This window comes from Harmonia axyridis, chromosome 1 (assembly GCF_914767665.1).
Source record: "Harmonia axyridis chromosome 1, icHarAxyr1.1, whole genome shotgun sequence".
NCBI classification, from domain to species: domain Eukaryota; kingdom Metazoa; phylum Arthropoda; class Insecta; order Coleoptera; family Coccinellidae; genus Harmonia; species Harmonia axyridis.
In genome coordinates, this window is record NC_059501.1 from 45,398,764 (window position 1) to 45,422,511 (window position 23,748).

General features: G+C 31.6%; 1 protein-coding gene and 1 long non-coding RNA gene across 2 annotated transcripts in view; one reads left to right on the forward strand and one right to left on the reverse strand.

Annotated features, from left to right (window-relative positions):
* The first annotated feature begins 2,757 nt into the window (after positions 1-2,757).
* Positions 2,758-23,748, forward strand: part of LOC123677069 — a 99,796-nt gene continuing 78,805 nt past the window's right edge. Inside the window, exon 1 of the mRNA XM_045613515.1 lies at positions 2,758-4,316. Within this exon, the coding sequence (XP_045469471.1) occupies positions 2,942-4,316 (1,375 nt within the window). The 5' untranslated portion in view covers positions 2,758-2,941. The remainder of the gene's footprint in view (positions 4,317-23,748) is intronic.
* LOC123677077 lies at positions 13,861-15,076 on the reverse strand. Its single transcript, XR_006747049.1, has 3 exons — positions 14,590-15,076; positions 14,152-14,300; positions 13,861-14,079 (listed from the first exon to the last, which is right to left on the reverse strand). It is a non-coding gene; the product is annotated as an uncharacterized LOC123677077 (long non-coding RNA).

The following is a 23,748-nucleotide window of genomic DNA, read 5'->3' on the forward strand; positions in this document are numbered from 1 at the left end:
GTGCTATTTTTTAGTGCATAGATTGAAACAATAATTCAATAATATTCAGAGAAAAATAATTCGAGATAATGATTCGAGAAGTATTCAATTGTATCTATGGCATGGAAGAAAGTATTTGAAGTGAAAACATTCAACATTTATATACATAAAACATCAAATATTTTTAACTGTAAGACTTTCATATAAACGATCACATCAGGCAGAGCACATTCTGAACTATTCCGTTTCCGTTTGACGTGGTCTTTTTGAGAAATTAACATTTACATATGATGTAAACCCAAAAGTGGAAAATTATAGCTGTATATCTCGATAAATGTGTGTTATGAGAAAAAGCTTGGAGAAATTTAAACTTCAACTCTCTATATTACGAAAACGATGCTTTGCGAATTTATATTCATAAAAACCTATATAGTCATGTAGATATTGTAGATGACACCGGGAGAATCATTTTTGCCTTATGACATAGGTATACCTCGTTTTCGAAGCATAAGCGAGATACAGGGTGTGCAATGTGTCATTTCTGACCAATATTCTATTGAGTGTGATCAGTTATGTATATCCTTTCAAATTACGGTTTTTGGTCAAACCAGAGTATTATGGAATGCTCAATTCAGAAAAGGTAAGGAACCTTGAAAAAAAAAAATTCAGAATGGCGGAAAAGCTGCAACATTTGAGATATTCTCCTCGGTTGTCAAATTGAATCTCATTTTCTGAATGAACTCATTCTGCAAATAATTTCTGTGAGAAATTTTTTTCAAAAATTGCACAAAACTTTTTTTACATGTCTATAGTGAAAAAAAACTTTCACCCGAATGATAAAATTTCTCACGATTATATTTTTTTGTATACCAAAGACGAATATGAAAACAGAATCGAATAATATAGAACGGTTCCTTCATAACGGCCATCCAAATTTCTCCTTCGGTCCCCTAACATAATTGAAACAAACAACTGGGGGCCAAAATTTTGAAATTGCTCTGTCGAGGCATTCCAGATGGTAATATAAAATTATCACAAAAAAAAAATTCGGTGTAATTTCAATGAATTTCTGTGGGGAATTCGAACTCTCGGACCTTGAGGTATTACCCGTGGAATGTAGATTTGTCCTGAATCAACGATATTATTTTTCGTATCCAAGCAATGGTAATTCACAGAATTTTGACAGTATAATCGCATTTCACTGAATATTATTTTGCTTATTCCTTGAAATGAATTTAAAATTGAATTGAATTCCACAGGTAGGAAATTGAGGGAAATTTGCAGCTGTTAGCTACTTCAATAATTTTCCAGATATTAATGGTATTTTATTATTGGTGAAATTTTTAAAAATTATTGCATATTTCACAAACTTGAGAAGTAATAGCACATCAGCAGAAGACTTTCAAAATAATATTCAAATGCGAATACCCTGTCAAGTTATCTGAATTACCGTTGCTCAGTGATGAAAATCAATATTGTTGGATCAGCTCAAATTTAGATTCTAGGTAATACCTCGAGAGGTCGAGAGTTCGACTCTTCACAGAGATTCATTGAAATTACAGCGAAATTCTTTTTTTGTGATAATTTTATGCTACCATCTGGATTGTTTCGACAGTGCAATTTCAAATTTTGGCCCTCATAGCCCAACCAGTTGTTTTTTTTCAATTTTGGTAGAGGACCGAAGAAGAAATTTGAATGGCCGTTATGAAGGAACTGTTTTCATATTCGTGTTGGGTATAAAAAAAGTATAATCTTGAGAAATTTCATCAAATTCGGGTTAAATTTTTTTTTGCTGTTTTTCTACAATGTAACAACAAAATTTTGTTCGATTTTTGAAAAAAATTTTTCACAGAAATTCTTCGAAAAATGAGTTGAATCAGAACATGAAATTCAATTTGACAACCGAGATAAAAAGCTTCAAACGTTGCAGGTTTTCCGCCATTTTGAATTTTTTTTTAAGCTTTTCACCTTTTCCGAATTGAGCACTCAAAAATACTCTGAGTTGACTAAAAATCGTTATTTAAAAGGTTATAAATATCTGACCACACTCAATAGAATATTGGTCAGAAATGATGTTGAACACCCTGTATCTCGCGGTTTCGAAAATGAGGTAAGTATATGTCATAAATAGCGAAAATGATTCTCCCGGTGCCATCTACATGACTATATATGTTTGTCCGGTATAAAATAAAGCACCCTGTAGATTAATCAATTCAAAATTCTTCACAGAAATCTATATCGACATATTATAAATGAAACGTAATAACTCAATTATCCATTTATCAATTCCAATTGGCAATTGATAATATGTTTAGCAAGGTTTCCAAAATTAACGATTGATAAGTCACTATGATGAGGGGATACGGATTTTTAGCGTTACGAAGCGTCAAAAAGTTAATGTGACAACCGAAACGTGATAATTGACAGCCCATTTATCAATTCGAATTGATAAAATTGGTAAGTGAAAGGTCACTATAGTGAGGAGAAGGGAGGGGTTCCGATTTTTAAATTTATCAATTGGTGATAAATTAGAAGAATCCCACCTCTCAGTAGGGATGCTAATTTATTACCGATTGATACGTTAATAATAGGTGAATTTCTTCAAAAGTCGTACATTTTGAGAATTGGATTCATTAGTTTCTCAAATAATACTCGAAAAACTATGTGAAATATATTCCTTGTATGTTGAGACGCCTATGGAATGTACCCCAGTTGAACACACCATAAAGGCAAACAGCTGCTTGTACTCATTTCAGAGATGGGGAACAGCTGCTCCCCATTTTTATATTGCACGACCCGACGACCGTTACAGTACTCAGTCAATGATATACTGTGTTCTTCTCCACATCGGAAATTTTCATGAATATGTGGCTTCAGTGATAAAAGTGAATTGCAAACAAATCATACCTAACTATTAAGCATGGTAAAATTGTTGGATTGAATTGTGTTAAGGATAAGAAATATGGCGAGAGCGAACAACGGAAATTATTACACTAATCCGGCCTTTTGTCAACAAAGTGAATTTCACAATGACGAAGACCAAATCCTCTGGAGAACAAAAATTAGTCCTAGAAAAAATCCAATTGGTGCTCAAACTCCTTATAGAGATATAGACCATTTAGTGCATAAAGAATTCGAACTCAATAACTCTTACGAAGAACAAGATTTCTACGAAGAAATGGAAATTGACAATACAGGTATTGTTAAAGACACAAAAATTGTTATTTTTTCTCATTCTCAAAATGAAGACTCAAAATTTTTACAACCACAACAAAATTTGGGAATAACAGATGACGTTACCTACTTAAATTCCCCAGATCGAGTTGCAGATGAACAAAGTTACGATTATTTCTCGATGGCTAAACATATTTCTTCGACAAAAGAAAATGATGTCATAAATTTTCAAGAATCAGAATATTTAAGATATAATGCTCTCATAGGAATTCACGAAGACATGGCAGCAACAAGTAAAGGAAGATACTCATTAGTTCCAATAGAAAACACACCGTCACAAAATCGGATGCAGCAACCGAATAAGCCTATGACATACTCACAAAATTATCATAGATATGAATGCATTGATGACAAGGAGTACGATAGTGTAGTATATCCAGATAGTCATAATTCAAAGAGTTATTCCAAATATCCTGTTAGCAAGAATATTTTACCAATGAAAATTCCAATTCATCGCCGAGGGTGTTCTCCTCAAAGAACAAAAAATGAATATAGCCAAGAATATGTACGACAACGATACTCACATAGCTACAAAAATCTGACACCAACCCAGCAATTGCATGAAATACTATCTACTCCAAAAAAAAAACCTGTTATGAAATCAACTTCTCAATATATGTCATCCCCTATTTCTCAAAGATCAGCTGATCATATCTCTAGATCGACGATATACGATCCATTCATCACACCTCAGAAGGTTTCATCATCTAGAAATCTTAAAGCTCAGCAAAAACTGAATTATGCCACAGGATCAAGGATAATGACTCCGAACAGTAAGAAACATACCGCAATAATATCACCTATTTGTTCCAGTTCTGTAAAGTCCGTTTATAGTGAAGAACCATATTTAGATGAAAATAATTCATGGCTGAATATTAGTGCAGAAAAACCTCGTGTTCGAGTAACTTTGGCTGTTGCTGCTTTAATGATGGTTGTATGTGGAGGATTATCCTCTGGAATGTGTTCCTATATGACGTACTTGATTGGAAAAGTGTACTACTTGGAGTTTGGAATCTTATCAGGTTTCGTGTGTTTGACACTTGGTATACTGGGATTCAGAACCAGGTATTGTACCTGGTTGCCAAATAGAAATTTCATTTCAGGTTAGTGATAATTTCAATTGTTTTACTAACATATATATATATAGAAAAAAAATATATATATATATATATATCTATATATATATATATATATATATATATATATACACATATATATATATATATATATGTATATATATATATATATCAAAAAGAGGGTTATCCTTGATGCCTTGGCGTCCGGATAATTCTACGAAACCCACTAATAAGTGTGAATTTAAAAAAAAAATATATATATATATATATATATATATATATATATATATATATATATATATATATATATATATATATATATATATATATATATATAGAGTGTCCCGGGAGGAATGCGACGAACGAATACCTTGAATTAAGGTCATCATGGATTTTTCTTTCATTAAAAGTTACCAATACAATCCCATTAGAAATGTGGCCACTCTGTATATGTACAGGGTGTCCCGGGAAGAATGCGACAAACGAATACCATGAATTAAGGTCATCATGGAGGACCCGTATCAACAGGTTTCAATCGCCTGGGTGCTTTCGTTTGGGATATACAGGGTGATGTTCATTTTATCAGTGAAATATCACTGTTGAATAACTCTTTAACTAATCTTTTACTATCGGCTTCCTTCAATAATTCTGAAATCGAAAAAATTAGGTCCGCACTAGAAAAATTTTGGACTTTTTTCTATTTTCGTGAATATTGGATCACCCTGTAAGTCAATATCATAATTTTTTTCGTTTTCGTAACCACAATGAATTAATTCATAATTAAAATTCTAAAACTCCGCATGCCATCATCATACAGGGTGACCAATAAACATTCCCTTATGAAGGAAATTTCATAGTTCGATAAATCTTGAATTTATCGGTAGAATTATCTTGAAAATTGGAGTTTTTTAACTCTTTGCGAATGCCTTCCTTCAATATTTCTGAAATCAACTCATTTTATTCTCATGAATATTGGATCACACTGTACGTGAACATTTTTATTTTCTCATTTTCGTAACCACAAAATGTTAATTCATTATAAAATTCTAAATCTCCGGCTTGGTACCGTCATACAGGATGATCAATAAACATTTCCCTATGAGTGGTAGGAATGGAATCAAAATCAACAATTCGCGTTATTTTCACGTATGGGTTCAGGATGATCCAAAATTCAGAAAAATTACCAAGTTAAATTCTCGATAAATGTTTGGTGCGGTATCTACAACAATCATTCGATTTGCCCTAATATTTTTGAAAATAGGTAGGCAGGAGATATTTATGAAAATTTTTAGGAACATAATTTAATAAAAGAAACATTGTCATTGTGGTTGCAACATGATGCGCATTAACCAAAAAAAGTGCGCGAATATTTTTGACTGAGACGTTTGGAAACAGATGGATTGGCCGACTGGAAATGTGGCTTGGCCTCCTCGATCCTTTTATCTAACACCCTTGGATTTTTTATTATGGGAAGGTCTTTGCGCTACAGACTGACAGTAATGAGCAACTAGTACAAAGAATTATTAATGTTTGCGATATAATTGAATTTCAACCGAATACGACAGCGAAATCTGTGAAAAAACTATATCAACTTTCTCAAAAATGTATTGAAATGGAAGGATACCAGTTTGAACATTAGGAAGCTGCTGAACTGAAAATATTTTATTTATTTTATGATTGATTCATTGATTTCAAGATCAAAAAAATATTTACAATATATTTGCTGTTTTTGTTCTATTCTTTATCCAGTTTGTTGACTAAGAGTTTTCTTAAATAATTTGAGGAAAATTCAGGTAAGGCATTCGTGAAGGGTGAAAAAACTGCAATTTCAAGACGATTCTACCGATAAATTCAAGATTTATCGAACTATGAAATTTCTTTCATATGGGAATGTTTATTGGTCACCCTGTATGACGGTGGCAAGCAGAGTTTTAGAATTTTAATTATGAATTAATTCATTGTGGTTACGAAAACGAAAAAAAATATGATATTGACTTACAGGGTGATCCAATATTCACGAAAATGGAAAAAAGTCTAAAATTTTTCTAGTCCGGAACTGATTTTTTCGATTTCAGAATTATTGAAGAAAGCCGATAGAACAATGTGACAAAACTTCAAAACTTGAAATTATTCGGTGGATTTATTGAGGAGTTATTGAACTAAAAAAAATTTCCCTTATTAGGGAGTGTTTATTGATCACCCTGTATGACCGTGCCAAGTAGAGATTCAGAATTTTCATGACTTAATTTTTTGTGGCTGCGAAAACGGAAAAAAATCATAATGTTCACGTACAGGATGATCCACAATATTCACGAAAATAGGAAAAGTCTGAAATATTCCTAGTCCGGATCAGATTTACTCCAATTCAGAAATATTGCAGAAAGGCAATAATAAAGGGTGACAAAACTTTAAAATTTGAAATTATTCTGTCGATTAGTTAAAGAGTTATTCAACAGTGATATTTCACTCATAAAATGAACATCACCCTGTATATCCCAAACGAAAGCACCCAGGCGATTGAAACCTGTTGATACGGGTCCTCCATGATGACCTTAATTCATGGTATTCGTTTGTCGCATTCTTCCCGGGACACCCTGTACATATACAGAATGGCCACATTTTTAATGGGATTGTATTGGTAACTTTTAAACCATAAGAGTTAGAAGGTCGGTCAAATGGAGAAAAAGTTTCATGCATAGAAGCATTATCAAGCAGTTCACACAAATCGAGATTCTCAGGGCCGGTTATTGAGATATCATAAGAAAAGTAAATTCCGAGGTAAATTTTGTCATTTTGATTTTTCTTTTTTTCGCACTTTATTTCAAATATTATCAAAAAATGTTACAGAAATTTTTTATTCGACATTAAATTATCTTCAATTTGAAGTAATCAGATTTCGTATCCAACGTTTCGTACGCTCTGGGCCACCCTCAACCTCAATTTTTTTCAATACACCTGCATATTTTATGGCACTTTTCGAAATAACTTTTAACACTGAATTCAACGATATATCATACAATGTCATTCAAAGTTGATTTTCAGGTGATTTTGACCCTTATCCAATTTTCTTTGGGTCGGATCTGTATAACATTTAGGTACCTTTAGTTTAATTAACAACATGCATTCCGATAAGAAAATTAACTTACCCATCTTGAACTAAAATGGAACATATTAGAATCAAAGCAAGAAACCAGTAATAATTATTTACATATTTCAATTCATAATAATGAAACGAAAGTATCATTTAATGAAAGAAAAATCAAAAGATTATTCAAAAGTTAATGAAAATTAATGAAGTAAGTGTTCGAAATGTCCAACATTTTGTAAAATGCACTTTACGGTTCTGGAACCCATACTTCTTATTACATTTGCTTGTTTCGTCTCCTTGAATACCTTCCAATACATTCTCAATCTTCTCGCGAGGAATCACTATTGTTGGATTTGTCATTTGTTCCGTTGAAACAAATTACTGAATCGAACTTTATTTTGAGATCATTAGGATATAATTTTTGCAAGGCTTGGTATTCCAATTTAAAATCATTGTATTCGCGTCTCTTGACTATTTTATTAACAGCAGTTCTTGATAAATTCCATTCACTGGCCACAGTTCTCAATTTTTTCTCTGGGTTCAATTGAATTTGGGTCAGAACATTGATATCGTTGATAGACTTGTTTTTTCCTACATACACACCAGTAAATTTGGACTAGGGTCAAAATCACCTGAAAATCAACTTTGAATGACATTGTATGATATATCGTTGAATTCAGCGTTAAAATTTATTTCGAAAAGTGTCATAAAATATGCAGGTCTGTATCGAAAAAAATGAGGTTGAAGGTGGCCCAGAGAGTACGAAACGTTGGATACGAAATCTGATTACGTCAAATTGAGGATAATTTACTGTCGAATAAAAAATTTCTCTAACATTTTTTGATAATATTTGAAATAAAGTGGGAAAAAAAGAAAAATCAAAATGACAGAATTTACTTTTCTTATGATTTCTCAATAACCGGTGCGGCCCTGATAATCTCGATTTGTGTGAACTGCTGGACAATGCTTCTATGCATGCAAGTTTTTCTCCATTTGACCGACCTTCTAACTCTTATGGTTTTAAAGTTACAAATACAGTCCCATTAAAAAAGTGGCCACTCTGTATTATATATATATATATATATATATATATATATATATATATATATTTATCTAGATTAAGAACCTATTAGAAATATAAATATTTGTTTAAGGGTATTGAGACTCATGTATCATTTAGGTAAAAAGTGTACTCTTTTTTCTTCACCAAGCTTTCGCAATTTATTTATTGCATCTTCAGGGTTTCTACAATTACAGATATAGTTTATATAAATAAAATTTGTCTACTATAATTTGTTTGTTATTACCGAAATTGAGGTTATGTATTAAAACTTATTGAGTTGTGAGCTCGACATTGCATATTACAGGTATAAAACTAATTTGATATAAAAATATAAATAAATTTACACGAATACATTTTAAAAACAACAATGTGATCTGTTCTGATTTGGGTTATTTCGTCTTTTTAATTAGTTGTCAATATGTCTCGATGACAAGTCAGATTGATATGTTTTTAATCGTGATTTTCTTATCATTCATCTAATGGACCGTCGTAAAATTCATATTCTTTTTCTTTTCCTAACAAATAGCTGTAAATATTGCTGAGTTTTTTTGTATCAGATTTCTTGTTGATAGTATTTTCATATTTATTAATCTGGATCATCTCATGAATCAATCTCTTTTGATAGTTTCTTTCCGTTTTGAGTATTTCAACATTTTCAAGATCAACTTTATGGTCCAAGTTTTGAGCGTGCGTTGTAAGTGCATATCGATCTTTCTGTTTTGTGATATCCGATCTGTGTAGAGCTATTCTACTTTTAACCCACTGGGAAGTTTGACCAATATACATACCCTGACAATCTTGACATTTTATCTGATACACCACATTACTTTTTAATTTTGTTGGTATTGGGTCTTTGAGATTACTATATAATGATTTTATTGTTTTTTGATTGTAGGTTGCCAATAGAACTTTTTCATTTTTGAAAATATATTTAATTTTCGAGGTCAGTTTGTTTATATTCGGGAATGATGCATAAAATTTTTCCACTGTGTCATTATTCTACTGTTGTCTACGTGACTCAAATGTTGTATCCGAAGTGTACAGAAGCTTATTCAACAAACCTGTTGGATATGAATTTCGTTTCAAAATTTCAAATAATTTTTTTAATGCATCTTGTCTGAAGGATTCATGGCATATTTTGTTTATTCTCTCCTTCATTCCAACGATAAAATTAACTTTTATATTCATATTATGGTTTGAGTGGTAATTAATGAATTTATTAGATGCTGTATTTTTTCTGTACCAATTCAATTTTATGGTGTTGTTATGTCGGTATACTTTTGTGTCGAGAAAGGGAACTCCCTGTTCGTGATCTTCCATCTCTACAGTGAATTGTAAATCTGTACAGTAGGAATTGAAGCATTTCATAGTCTGTTCAATTTGATCTTCTGGTAATGCTATGATGATATCGTCCACGAATTTTTTTAAGAATGGTATTTTAAAATTTAATTTTTTTATGCTGTTATCGAGTAAATCGTCCATAACATATATGATGATATAATTGGACTCAGTTTTGACCCCATAGCACAGCCAAATACTTGTTGGTAGAATTTATCACGAAAAGTACAATAATTATTTTCAAGAATAAACAGAGTAATTTCTAGGAAAAGCTTTTTTTCGATGTTTGTATGATTTTGAATTATATCCCACTTTTTTTCCAAAATTTTCATTATGTTAGTTTTTTCCAAATTTCCGAATAAGTTTATCACATCAAATGATGCTATTTTATGATTGTTGGGTAGTTGGAAATTATTTATTTGGTGTGAGAAATCGAATGTATCTTTTATGAAATATTCATTATTTGTGTTGTATGCTGACTTTAGAATGTCTGCCACAAATTGAGATAGTTTCGAGCTGGGGCTGTTTACACTGGGGCTGTTTACACTTGATATAATAAACAGCCCCAGCTCGAAACTATCTCAATTTGTGGCAGACACAAAACTGAGTCCAATTATATCATCATATGTTATGGACGATTTACTCGATAACAGCATAAAAAAATTAAATTTTAAAATACCATTCTTGAAAAAAATTCGTGGACGATATCATCATAGCATTACCAGAAGATCAAATTTCTCAGTCAGAACCAAAGAAAACTGAAGAAAAATGATGAAAAAATAAGACCAATATTTCTGTGAGCAAATAACTGACGGAGTTGAGATGGTGGGTGTTGATATGAAATACCCATTGCGAGTTTTTTGCTGAAATTCAGGCTGATCACATCATTGGAACTATAAAAAATGGAGCATAGAAAATGCAGGAATGAAAATGAAAATTTCAAAAACTGTAAGCGCTAGGTCTATGCGTTAAAACGTATTTATATTTTTCATACCATGGTAATAAATAATGATTATTTTTAATTTGTTTTAGCGATTTATTTTGTTTCAAAAATACATGTACCTCCAGCGTTCTCGATCTAGACAGATTAATGCGGCACCTTGTATCTTGTGTTACAGAACACCCTTCCCTTCTAACATTCAATTGCAAAACCCTTGCAAACTATATAGTTTTGAAGGTAGATATAGGTACTTCTAAAATTTGATTCTGACAGAAGCAGTCCCTCGTATGGGGTTGAAACTTTCAGCTTCCTCGCTCATTTGGTAAAGTTTTGAACTAGGGATTCGAAGGGTGCGGGTTCGAGTCCCGCTCGAGGAGGTGCTTTTTCTTGAACTAAAAATTATCTGCATACCACGATGTTATTTTCTTGTAATTAATTCACAGACGTTAAAAAACATGAGTCAGTGATTCGAATTTCTTAGGACTTGAATGGTTATTTTGAGATTATTAACAATGAACGGAACTTAATTTCAGATATATAGTCCTAGTCCATTCAGGAATTATTGACATTCCTGGTGGCTGTGGAAAACCGAAATTAAGTTGGTACTGGCTAACATTTTGAATTGCAGATTTCGGGTTGGCATTGGAAATGTCATTGACAGGAGGCTAGATTGTTCAGTTTTTTGTGTTATTGGTTTTGATCCAAGAAATTTTGAAATTAAAAAGTTGTATCAATTTCAAACACACATTGATTAGTTTATGTGAGTATTTCTCACAGTACTGTTTGAAAAAAGAAGAAAGCAAGTCATTACAGCCTGGATTATTAGCGAGAAAAAACCTGTGCGATACGATTTCACCTTCAAAGAATCATTGAATGATTTGATTGTTACAAGTTCAAAACAGTTAATGAAAGGAAAATTCTTATTGATAAACAGAAAAATATAATAAGTTGAGTACGATTTTATGGTAAATACAGAAAATATTTGCAGCAAAATGTGAAGTTCATTTATCTGGAGGAAACTTGGTTATTTGAAAATGCCAGTCTTATTCAACAGTGAACTCTAGAAAGAAAACAAGAAGTTTTGCAAGTATATCCAAGGGTAAAAGTAGAAGGAGCACTATTTCGAATGCTGGATTGATAGATTTTCACCTGGATATTTTGTTTTGACAGTGGTGATCATGAGAATTATATAAATCTATGAAGGAATAATTATTTTATAATTGGGTTGCTAGATTAATACCTTTTCTGCAGATAATTGAAATAATGTGTTCAAAGCTCAAATGATGAATTTCAAAAATTCATGGAGCATGACTGAAGTTATATTATATCAAGCTATATGAAAAAGATCTGTAAACAAAGTCTTTGCATTCCATCTATACCTGGTTTATTGATCTTCTATTTTCAAATTAAGTATTGTTATATCTGTTTTTTGTTCGTCAATGAGTAATCTAAAACATTCTAATTGCTTTATAGAATTTTCACTGAGTATCTAATTGAAAAATATATTCAGAAGAGTAAATTTAAAAATTTTTTCACCTCTCAACCACTTAAAGGTAATAACAGAATGCAATGAAATTTTAAAATTCACAAATTAAAAATAATTTCATGCAAAAATGCTTTTAGTGGGAGAATCAAAGCTATTATGGGCAAAATACTTTATGTAATTTAATAGTAAATAGTATGAAAGCATTTCAATAAAAAATAGAAAATTTGAGTGCACAAAGAGTATCTATATTTTTCATACCAGTTTAATAAATCATTCATGTCATGAACAGTTTCAATAAATAGTAACTTTAGAAAGTAAGTTACATATCAGCCGATAAATTGGTTCCAATTTTGAAAGTTACAGTACAACTGCAATGTTAAAAATTCTTCATATATTAAATGGATTTTTTGAATTTTATTTCTGTCTTATTATGATATGGCTCTTCCATTCACTAAGCTACAATATTTAAATTTATCAACCAGTTTTTTCTGATTTCTTCATCAGTTAAGTCACCACAGTTAAAATGATGCGTAAGAATTATATGATTAGAATTTTGTAAGAAGGTTGGTATCCAGTGTCCATCAAGAAAGCAACAATTATTGAAGAGCCATTGGTAAAAAGCAATAGGTATGCATATTTGAAATATATTCAATGGGATCTTCCATTGGCAATTCTTAAATGAATTGATATATCTTCATTGGATTTCCTTGAAATGTGATAGCGTTCATTCCACTATATTTTTACATTATAGAACCTGAATTTCATTTTATGAAATCATGACTGTATGCGCCCCTTCGTAATTCAGAAAATTTGGGATCTTTGGAATACAAAAGTTATGAAAATTATATATGTACTGATTATTTTTATAATGGATTACAGTAATATTTAGTGATATTTTTGTGACTAGAAATAAAGCCGCGACTAGACGTTCAAGGCCTACTTCGATGTCAATAATTCCTGAATGGACTATAAAATATTTCATTTCAGGCTATTCCCTATAAAATCTCTATACCTAAATAACTCAAGTAATGTGGTGATTCGTTTCTCTTTATATTATAATAATAAATATTCAAAATTTACCGTCTAAAAGAAATATTCAATATTCATTACCTGATTGAATGGAGATACTCTTGACTAAATTACTACTGTACTGCATTGTTTTTGTCTCGGGAAGTGTTAATTCTACGCACTAATGTAGGGAAGTAAATATTTGTGAATTCGTGAATTATTACCTTCTATATTCTATTTATTTCTATGTTGAGTGATACTTGAATACTTGAAATGAAAAATTTCGGTTGAATATAAAATATTTTCAAGACAAGATATTGAATTCCTCAATTTCAGTCGTTTCTTCATTCGAAGGTAGTGAATTATATACTCGAATAAAATGTATTGATTCACTCAAACCAAAATTGAGTTAGTGTTAGAGCAAGTAGGTAATGTGGTCAATTCAAAATTGATTTTATAGTTGTTCCGAAGAAATAGTAAACTCACTTGAAATAAATATTAACATCAAATCAATTCTTTGAAGTTAAAAAAATAAATAAAATACAACATATATAAAAAACAAATTGATTTCTTTTCCCGAAAAATCAACATATAAACAATATCTACATTGAAAAATAATTGTATTACATTCATACAAATACAGGATAGAACATTGTACTACAAAGGAACATAGTTATCTCCTAAAGAATAAATTATTTATGTGGAGAGATACATTTTTGAAAGTTCATCTACATCTACAATTTTGGAACCTTTCGACTATAATAGATATTCCCCTGTTACCAATAACAAGTTGGGCTGGACGGTTTGGTTCGTCTATGTTGCTTTTTGTTTCTGTTCTTGAATGATTTGTCCAATGTCACTTGAGATCTGCAAATAATGATGAAATTTGTGATTAATAAATTTTACCGTGAACTTTTTCGAATGAAAAATAGATACAACCTGGTCCTGAACAATTATTCCAAAATTGTCTCCCACTCATATCGATAGATCCATTGATTTGCATTTTCATCAGCAAATAATAACGTACTCCCAATTGTTCATGAACTGCAGCTGATATTTTGATTTTAATCAGGACAATTTTCCATATTCTGAAAATGGATCAAACTCAATTAACATTTATCACTTATACACAGGAAGTTGTGTGCAAAAAAAGTATTAATATTTCGAAAATAAATAGAATTCTCTAGAAAATCTTTAGAACAGATCTAATTATTGGCGAAATATTAATGCATTTGATGTAAGAATTTTGATCAAAATATCAATTCAAAAAAATAGTAGAAGACACCAAGATCATCATGAAAAAGAAAATAAAATCTGAATTGATGTAAAAAATCAAATAGATATGTGAGCTTTAACTATTTCTCAATAGAAGCTTACCTTGAAATATTCCAATCAGACACTCCATGTATCCCTTATTCCTCATTAAGTTATGCTTCTTGCAGTAGGTATTCAGTCACTATTCACTAATACACAATCAAAACTTTCGTAGACCTATCAGTCCTATGACCTATATGAGACTGAAGGGCCGAAGGGGATCGAAAGTGATATTTTCTATTGCAAACTGCACAGAGGGAGCATTTTAGTATATCTTCGAATAATATTCTTGAATCTAGTGGATGAAAGCATTTATATACTTATATTACGATAAACACTGCCAACAGGTGGATAAAAACGTTTTCATTGGCGCGGCATATCAAACGAGTCGAATCATGTTGACGAAGATGCAGTAGGGAAGAACTCGTGTTTTAGTATATTTCGTTATAATATACTCAGATCTAGTACATGCAAATATAATCTGAACTGGTTAATTTGAATTTTTCAAAAGTCAAAACGAATTTTGTCTCTCAAATTATTCGAAACGAAATCCGTGATGAGAATAGGTATTTTAGATTTTTTTTTATTCAAATATTTCACTCATCAACCACTTGGGTTATTATACACCACTTTAAGGAATTATATTTTGTAAAATACATTTATATCAATCAAATAATTTTTGGCTAATTCTATATCACACATATAACGTAAACTGTAAACGATTATTCCCTTAGAGGAAAGAAAAGATAGAGGTGCCTTATAGCATTCGTTGACATCGCTATAACATTTTTGTTTACAAACACTTATAATGTACTGCGTTGCCATTCTGAGGAAGAAGTAATCTTTTCTCCGTTCTGTGGCATAGATGTTTTGCGAATATTCTGAGGATTTGGCAACACGGTTCTGTTGTTGTTATTGCACGTGTCAACTAGAGGTGCGTTAAGGGTTAACTGTTCATTTTAATTTCACGTTTGTAATCGGCGTTATTTCATACAAGTTTGTGAATTTTAAGTTACATATTGTTAATTTTAATCATGGTAAATACTCGAAAAACATGTATAGTGTGTAAAACATCGGAAATGAAAACCTAACCTATCATAGGTAAGTTCACGTTTTGAGTCCATAGGCGTAGAATATATCTCGCCTATGGCGTAGTATTTGTGAGATATCGAAAACTCAATTCAATGCTAACATTTGTAGGTTTCCTTCAAATAGAGAATTTAGCAAAATATGGTACCACGTATTAATATTGCAAATGAACAATTTGCCGAAATATGCATATGTTTGTTCCAAACATTTCAGCACCGAAAACTTAATAAGAGGCAGTAAGAGAACCATTGACTACGCCACTGAAATGTTTACCGCCCCTCTAGTTGTCAATTTTGCAGGTTTGTTGTTGTCCTATCTCACTTTATCATCATACTGTTGCAATTGATTACAATACAACGCTATTTACTTCTAAGGGCACCTCTATCTTTTCTTTCCTCTGAGATTATTCCTATATATTGTGTCGGCCACGAAACTCTTGCTATCTGGAGCAATCCCAGGTGTTTGATTGTTAGTACTTCATCACCTTTTTTGAATGTTGAAACAAAAGTTTATTTCAAAAGACTGGTCAAAAGTTTATTTCAAAAGACTGGTCAAAATTCAAATTATATGAAAAACTGTGTTTTCTAAGTTTTCTTATTGTTTAAGGTACATGAGTGGTCATCAAAATCAATTTCACTTATATTTTTATGTATTATTAACACATCTCAAAAAGTTCCCACAAAAAAATCACATAACTTATCTCAATATGGAATGGAATACCTACCGCTATTACAATGTTTAGCATCAGAAACTAGATGTATTGTGAAACGGTTTCATTAATTATGATTGAATAGTCTTGAACATGAAAAATAAGCAAATAGATCTCCATAATCTTTGTGACTTGGGCATATTCTAATTGCAACTCGAAAAAATTATAATATGTAAACCAATTCTTCAAAAATATAATATGGAAGGAGTATATTTCAATTTTCATAATGAGTAAATGATATCTTCGATTTACCAATATCGTATGTTCAAACAAAATGTAGCAGTATTCTTGAATCAATGAATTTATTCGTTCATTTTGAATATATCATTCACTAGTATGAAGTATTATATATTTCTATGAAGTATATGTATTCGGTATTCTATTTAATAATTCCAAGTATACCAAATTTCTTAATTTACTTTTTCTAATTCAGTATACATATATTTGGATCAAGTTTAATATTTCAAGAATATCATGTTTCTTGATTTGAGAATAGATTTTTTTCCGTGTGGAGTATTCAAAAGCCTAACTCTCTATACGCTCTATTAGTGATGACGTCACACATCGCCATTTCAGTTCTCCTGTCAGTGATCGGAATCCAAACAAACAAATTGTCATTCAAATTAGTACATTGTCGTTGAAGAAATTGGCTTATTTTGATAAAAAGATCATTTAAGGAACGATTTTACTATTAATTGATAGACAGAAGGCACGAGATTAATGCCAGTAAGTTCGAACATGAAGTTCGACTAATAAACACGGCTTTCTACAAAATCTGGGGAATGATACAGGATTCAAACTAACTGGTATTAACCTCGTTCCTTCTGTCTATCAATTAATACTGAAATCGTTCCTCAAATACTCTTATTTATGAAAATAAGCCAATTCCTTCAACGACACCGTACTAATTTGAATGACAATTTATTTGTTTGGATTCCGAACACTGACAGGAGAATCAAAATGGCGGTGTGTGACGTCATACAAATAGAGCGTATTTGCTTCCATAGGAAAAGTATGCGTTTATTGTGATTTAGAACTTAAATATTCAGAAGTAATCAAATCGGTATGGAGGATACTGCAAATCTCAAACTATTCTTAAACTTCTTCATTTACTCAAAATCAATAGAAAACTTGAGTTCATGATGATATTTAAAATCCAGGTCTTCCGCGACTTCGGATCTACCGCCCTTCGTAGGTAAATTAGATTATATTATAGAAAAACTCCCTAACTCCTGAAATAATTGAGCTAGAGAATAGAGGTGAAAATAATTATTAATTTAAAGGAATGCATAACAGGATTGAAATTTTATTCTTCTGCATTATCGATTTCTGTGAATATGAATTATTGAAAATTTAAATCCTCAATTTGAAATTCATAGACAACATCGGAAGATCAATGTGGTCTGACAACTAATTTCTGTATTAAATTCTATACATTCCATATTTTGAAATGTGAAAATTTAAGGGCCAGTTGCACCATTTGCCTAAACATTGATTAAAAATTTAAACGTTGATTAGTCTATAATTTCTCAAGAGAAATCAGAAATTAATAAATTAATCAATGTTTAAATTTTAATCAATGTTTAGCCAAATGGTGCAACTGGCCCTTAGGGATTCGCTATTTATTCTCCTCGAATTATTGAAGAAATAAAAGGAAATAGATTTGAAAAACTGAATTGATGAGAAATAATAAATGATAGATACTAATTTATTATTCAATTTCCAAGAACATTTATATCTGAAACTCATGGAAGAGTTGAAATAAAAAAAAACTAGAAGATTTTTTGCTCGCGTATCTTCCAACCATATTATTTTATCAAAGTATGACTATTCTGTGGCACCGTCCTTTGTGAACACTACAAAGTTGAGTTTTTTGTATATGCACTATTTGCGCCAGGGATTTTAGTTGCCTGGCTACGCCACTGCAGATACTATTTTTGTGCCGATTCTCTATAACAGTATCTCGTGACATTTTTGTCTGATAATATAAAAATCTCATGAATATTTCATTAGAATGATATAAGTCTGAGACAATTGATATTATTATTTTTCTTCAATATACAGGGTCTTTCACGAGGAACCTCACCCATATTTATACGGGAAACTACTGAACGTATTTTCATGAAATTCAGCACTTATAAGTATTTTACGATGCTGATGAAATCTAAAATATTTTCAAGGCATGAGCACCTCCGGTTTTTCCGGAAATGACGTCAACTTCCGTTTTTCAAATTAGAACACCATTTTTTTATTGCAGAAATAGATTCCTTAGAAAATTTCAAGTTATTTTGATGTAACATTTTTCAGTTTTGGTTGGAAAATTCTCTCTGAGCGGGAAAATTCGAAAAAAAAATCGAAAATAGAGCTCCGCTGAAACAAGAATAACTTCGAGGTTTTTGGATGGAAAATTTTCATTTTTGATTCAATATCTGCCATAAAAAAATTGGGTTCTAATTTGAAAAAATTGATTTTTCACGATTTTGTCATCCCTAACTTTGAAAGCGATTTTTTCACCCCCTGTATCATGAATCGCGATTTCGATTTTTAAAGTGGATACATCAATCTTACATCTTGAAAAATCCCAAAAATGAAAATTTTCCATCCAAAAACCTCGAAGTTATTCTTTTTTCAGCGGAGCTCTATTTTCGATTTTTTTTTCGAATTTTCCCGCTCAGAGAGAATTTTCCAACCAAAACTGAAAAATGGTACATCAAAATAACTTGAAATTTTCTAAGGAATCTATTTCTGCAATAAAAAAATGGTGTTCTAATTTGAAAAACGGAAGTTGACGTCATTTCCGGAAAAACCGGAGGTGCTCATGCCTTGAAAATATTTCAGATTTCATCAGCATCGTGAAATACTTATAAGTGCTGAATTTCATGAAAATACGTTCAGTAGTTTCCCGTATAAATATGGGTGAGGTTCCTCGTGAAAGACCCTGTATAATGGTTATCAGACCTATTTCCCCATTGCAACTCGAATTTTCATTCAATGAGAAAATATATCACAAGATATTCGCGCCTTTACGTTTTCAAAAATTCCGCTTATTTTATATGAAAAAATTAGGTTTAACCTAATTATGTTGAAATGTAAGTATCTTCATAGAAATATCCATAAGATGGATATTCTCCCAACCTCTACATTAGGTCAGATCAAGACTTTATAATTATTAGTAAATCTCAATGTTATCTGCTTCATTTTCAACAAACCCTAATATTTTATGCAGATCTTTGAAATTCATATTGAAAACTGCAAATTTTATAAGTAGGTACATACTTAGTTTCTTTCTTCTTTGTAGGATATCTTTAATCATTTCAGAAAACTGATTTGAAATTCCGAATTTTTTTTTAAGGATTTTGAAGAGATGTGTAATAATCCTCACAATTTTTTCAATTTCATGATTACTCACATAGTGCCCGAAAAATTAATTTTGTGTTTGATTTTTACCCTTGAAAATTAATGAATCGTGTTTCCAATTCTCGTGGATCAATGTGGTAAATAAAGCAAAGCACAATATATTCACTATAAGAAACAAGAGAGGACGGATGTGCACGTCGTAACTAATATGTAGTTCGTGGTATCTCTGCTGTTGGTGCGTCACATGGCGGTTTTTTTCTATGTGATAATTTTATACCTTTTCTTTTCGGAGGTGAGATCTGATAATCTGGTTACTTAGATATTCGAATTCCTCAATTTAATGTAAACAAGGAACGAACATTCTAGAGAGTTGGGCTTGAATTCCTAGTGCATGTGTGCTTATTACAAAAGGGGTAGAAATGTTTCTACCAATAATTTCTTCCCAGGATGTGATTGGTTTTATGAATTTGTTGAAAAATATATGAATGTTGCCAGATCTTACTCTTAGAAATGTGATTCCTCCTTCAATACATGCTAATGTTTCGAATGACTGAAAACTAATTTTCGAACAATTTTCACCCAGGGCTCATTAGGTATTTGATATGAATACATATTTCATAGAAAAAACAAATACATTCCACAAGCATTCATGGATTGTATGTGTCAAACTTACCCATTAAATCAATGAGATATATCTTTGGCCAAAATCTAGTATGTCAGAATAAAATCGCAAAATTGAATATCTGATATTTTCGTGACAATACAATACCGATTTCATGTATATGATAAAATTATAATGTACAGGGTGGGCAAATAAGCGAGGTAAGCGGCTATATCTCAGGAACCACTCATCGTAGAGACTTGCGGTAAAAAATTTTACCACTAAAGTAAACAAAAAAAAACACTGGAAATTGTTTTGAAGTTCATACCTCCACCGCTAGGGGGCGTCATAGCTATCGTAGAGTAGAAAAATTCATTTTACTCGAAAAATTTTCATATTAAGTTGGAAAAAAAATATCATCACTGTAAACCTTGGAAAATTCTCTATCTGTTTGAATTGTCACTTTCGATTTTGCGAGATCAAATAAGGGTGGGGGAAAGATAGAAATCTGACTGATTGAAATGTCTGTAACTTCAGTTTGGCTCAACATTTTTGAGCAAATTAGATCTTATTTGAGAGACAACATCTTGTTGATTAAGGAAAAAATATACTCATAATGAATTTGATTCAGCTGCTTCCGATAGGGAGCGCTAAGTCAGAAGTTCATTGTTTTGTTCATTTTTCTCTGAAATTTCAAATGTAATGATAGGATTTTCTTAACAGAAACAAAAATTTCATTAAATTTGCATGAAAAAACCTGAAGGTAGCAAAGTGATAATTTCAGGCGTTCTGAAGTTATGGCCGAAAGAAGATATTCTTCAACTGATGCACTGCGAAAAACCGAATTGAGTCTTCAAGTTCTAACAGAAACAGAAATCCCATCAAATTTGTATGAAAAAACCAAAGGTCGCAAAGCGATAGCTTCAGGGGTTCTGTAGTTATGGACGAAAAAAGATATTCTTCAACTGATGCACTGAAAAACTAAATTGTGTCTTCTTTCCGCCATAACTCCAGAACGCCTGAAGCTATCGCTTTGCGACCTTCTGGTTTTTTTATACAAATTTGATGGGATTTCTGTTTCTGTTAGAACTTGAAGACTCAATTTGGGTTTTCGCAGTGCATCAGTTGAAGAATATCTTCTTTCGGCCATAGCTTCAGAACGCCTGAAATTATCGCTTTGCGACCTTCAGGTTTTTTCATGCAAATTTAATGAAATTTTTGTTTGTGTTAAGAAAATCCTATCATTACATTTGAAATTCTAGAGAAAAATGAACAAAACAATGAACTTCTGACTTATCGCTTCCTATCGGAAGCAGCTGAATCAAGTTCATCATGAGTATATTTTTTCCTTAATCAACAAGATGTTGTCTCTCAAATAAGATCTAATTTGCACAAAAATGTTGAGCCAAACTGAAGTTACAGACATTTCAATCAGTCAGATTTCTATCTTTCCCCCACCCTTATTTGATGTCGCAAAATCGAAAGTGACAATTCAAACAGATAGAGAATTTTCCAAGGTTTACAGTAATGATATTTTTTTTCCAAATTAATATGAAAATTTTTCGAGTAAAATGCATTTTTCTACTCTACGATAGCTATTACGCCCCCTAGCGGTGGAGGTATGAACTTCAAAACAATTTCCAGTGTTTTCTTTTGTTTACTTTAGTGGTAAAATTTTTTACCGCAAGTCTCTACGATTAGTGGATCCTGAGATATAGCCGCTTACCTCGCTTATTTGCCCACCCTGTACAAGTTCATGGTGATAAAATCATCAGAACTATAAAATATGCTGTGCCAATGGAGCGGGCATTATTCTTCCCCGTTTTTCGCGTCACACTTCGTATAATCAAAAAGTTGCTAGGGATTGAAATAAAACGAGGTTTGAACTGTATACTGTCTAATGATTTTAACTTTCCATAGGTGGTGGACGAGCGTGAATTCGTAACTGAACTAAGTGACCTCTTTTCTGCAACTATGATCATAGGATCTATTTTTCTTTGGGTTAAGCCCTTTGAGAGCTGGCGTAGTACCGCTCGTACATGCAATATTGTCACTGTTGCCATTTCCTGATAAGAATGAATTCCATGAATTCATGTGATTGTTAAATGAATTGAAAAGAGTGTTCTCTTTATGACCGTATCATAAATACCTATCAAGTATCAATGGATGAAAATTTGGCAATGCGTTAGGCGGATCTTCTTCAAATTACAAATTGGTGAGATAAAAAAATCGAGGTATATAGTATACAGGGTGTTTCAAATTGAGTCGGCACCATTGCTAACTCTGTTATTATTGATGCTACGATGTCGGTTAAATGGGCAAACTAGTAGCATTTTCAGTGGTCTTCTCAATGCCGAAAACAAACAAAAAATTGACAGTCGCGTTGTCATAATATTTCATAAAATGATATTTTTTTCAATAGAACACCCTATATTTTTCCATGCATTACGATTCGTAATAACATTCTCAACAACAAAGCTCATTTAACTTTGATGAAAATAAGACAGTTGTATTTATAGGAAACATTTATAACAAACGGATTCGATAAAGCGCTTTAGAATATCGAGTAAATGGTCAAAACAACCTCCTTCTTGTTGAATACATATTTGAGCGCTTCTATTGACACTATTGATTTACAAAATGAATGCGGCTAGCGGAATGGCTTTAAGATGGAAATTATCGTTATGTCTATTAATATCAGATAGCTTATATTATATTAGTGGTGTCGATTGAGTGGTGCTACATGATGATCACGGGTTTCACGAGTTCACATCCCAGCGCACTTTTTTCTTTTTACTTATTTTGCTATTGTTAACAGAATATTGTCATTCGTATAAGTACAAAAAATGGTTGTTTGGACAATCATGAGGTTTATTCGCAAAAAAAAAAAAAATTTTTTTGTACTAGTGAAAGAAATAAATATTTCAAAATAAGTGGCTCATTTTCCACTTTAGGAAGAAAGTTGATATGAGCTTTGTTGTTGAGAATGTTATTATGAATCGAAATGCATGAAAAAATATAGGGTGTTCCATCGAAAAAAATATCATTTAATGAAATATTTTGACAACGCGACTCTCAATTTTTTTTTGTGTTCAGCATCGAAAAGACCCCTGAAAATGCTACTAGTTTGCCCATTTGACCGACATCGTAGCATCAATAATAACGTAGTTAGCAAGGTGCCGACTTAATTTGAAACACCCCGTATACAGACGATGGTGGTTTTTCAGATTATATTAATGATTAATATAAAATTTAATATTTATTCGGTCACTGAAATGAACGGTAAAAATTTGAACTTTTTGTGAAGATTGGATGTATTCCGAATTTCTTAGAACTTTATTGGTAATTTTGAGATTATCAACAATGAATGGAAATTAATTTCATATATAAAATATTTCATAAATGATCTGCATATAGGCCATGCTAATGGTCAATATGAACTCGGTCAGGGCCAGAGCCGTATCTA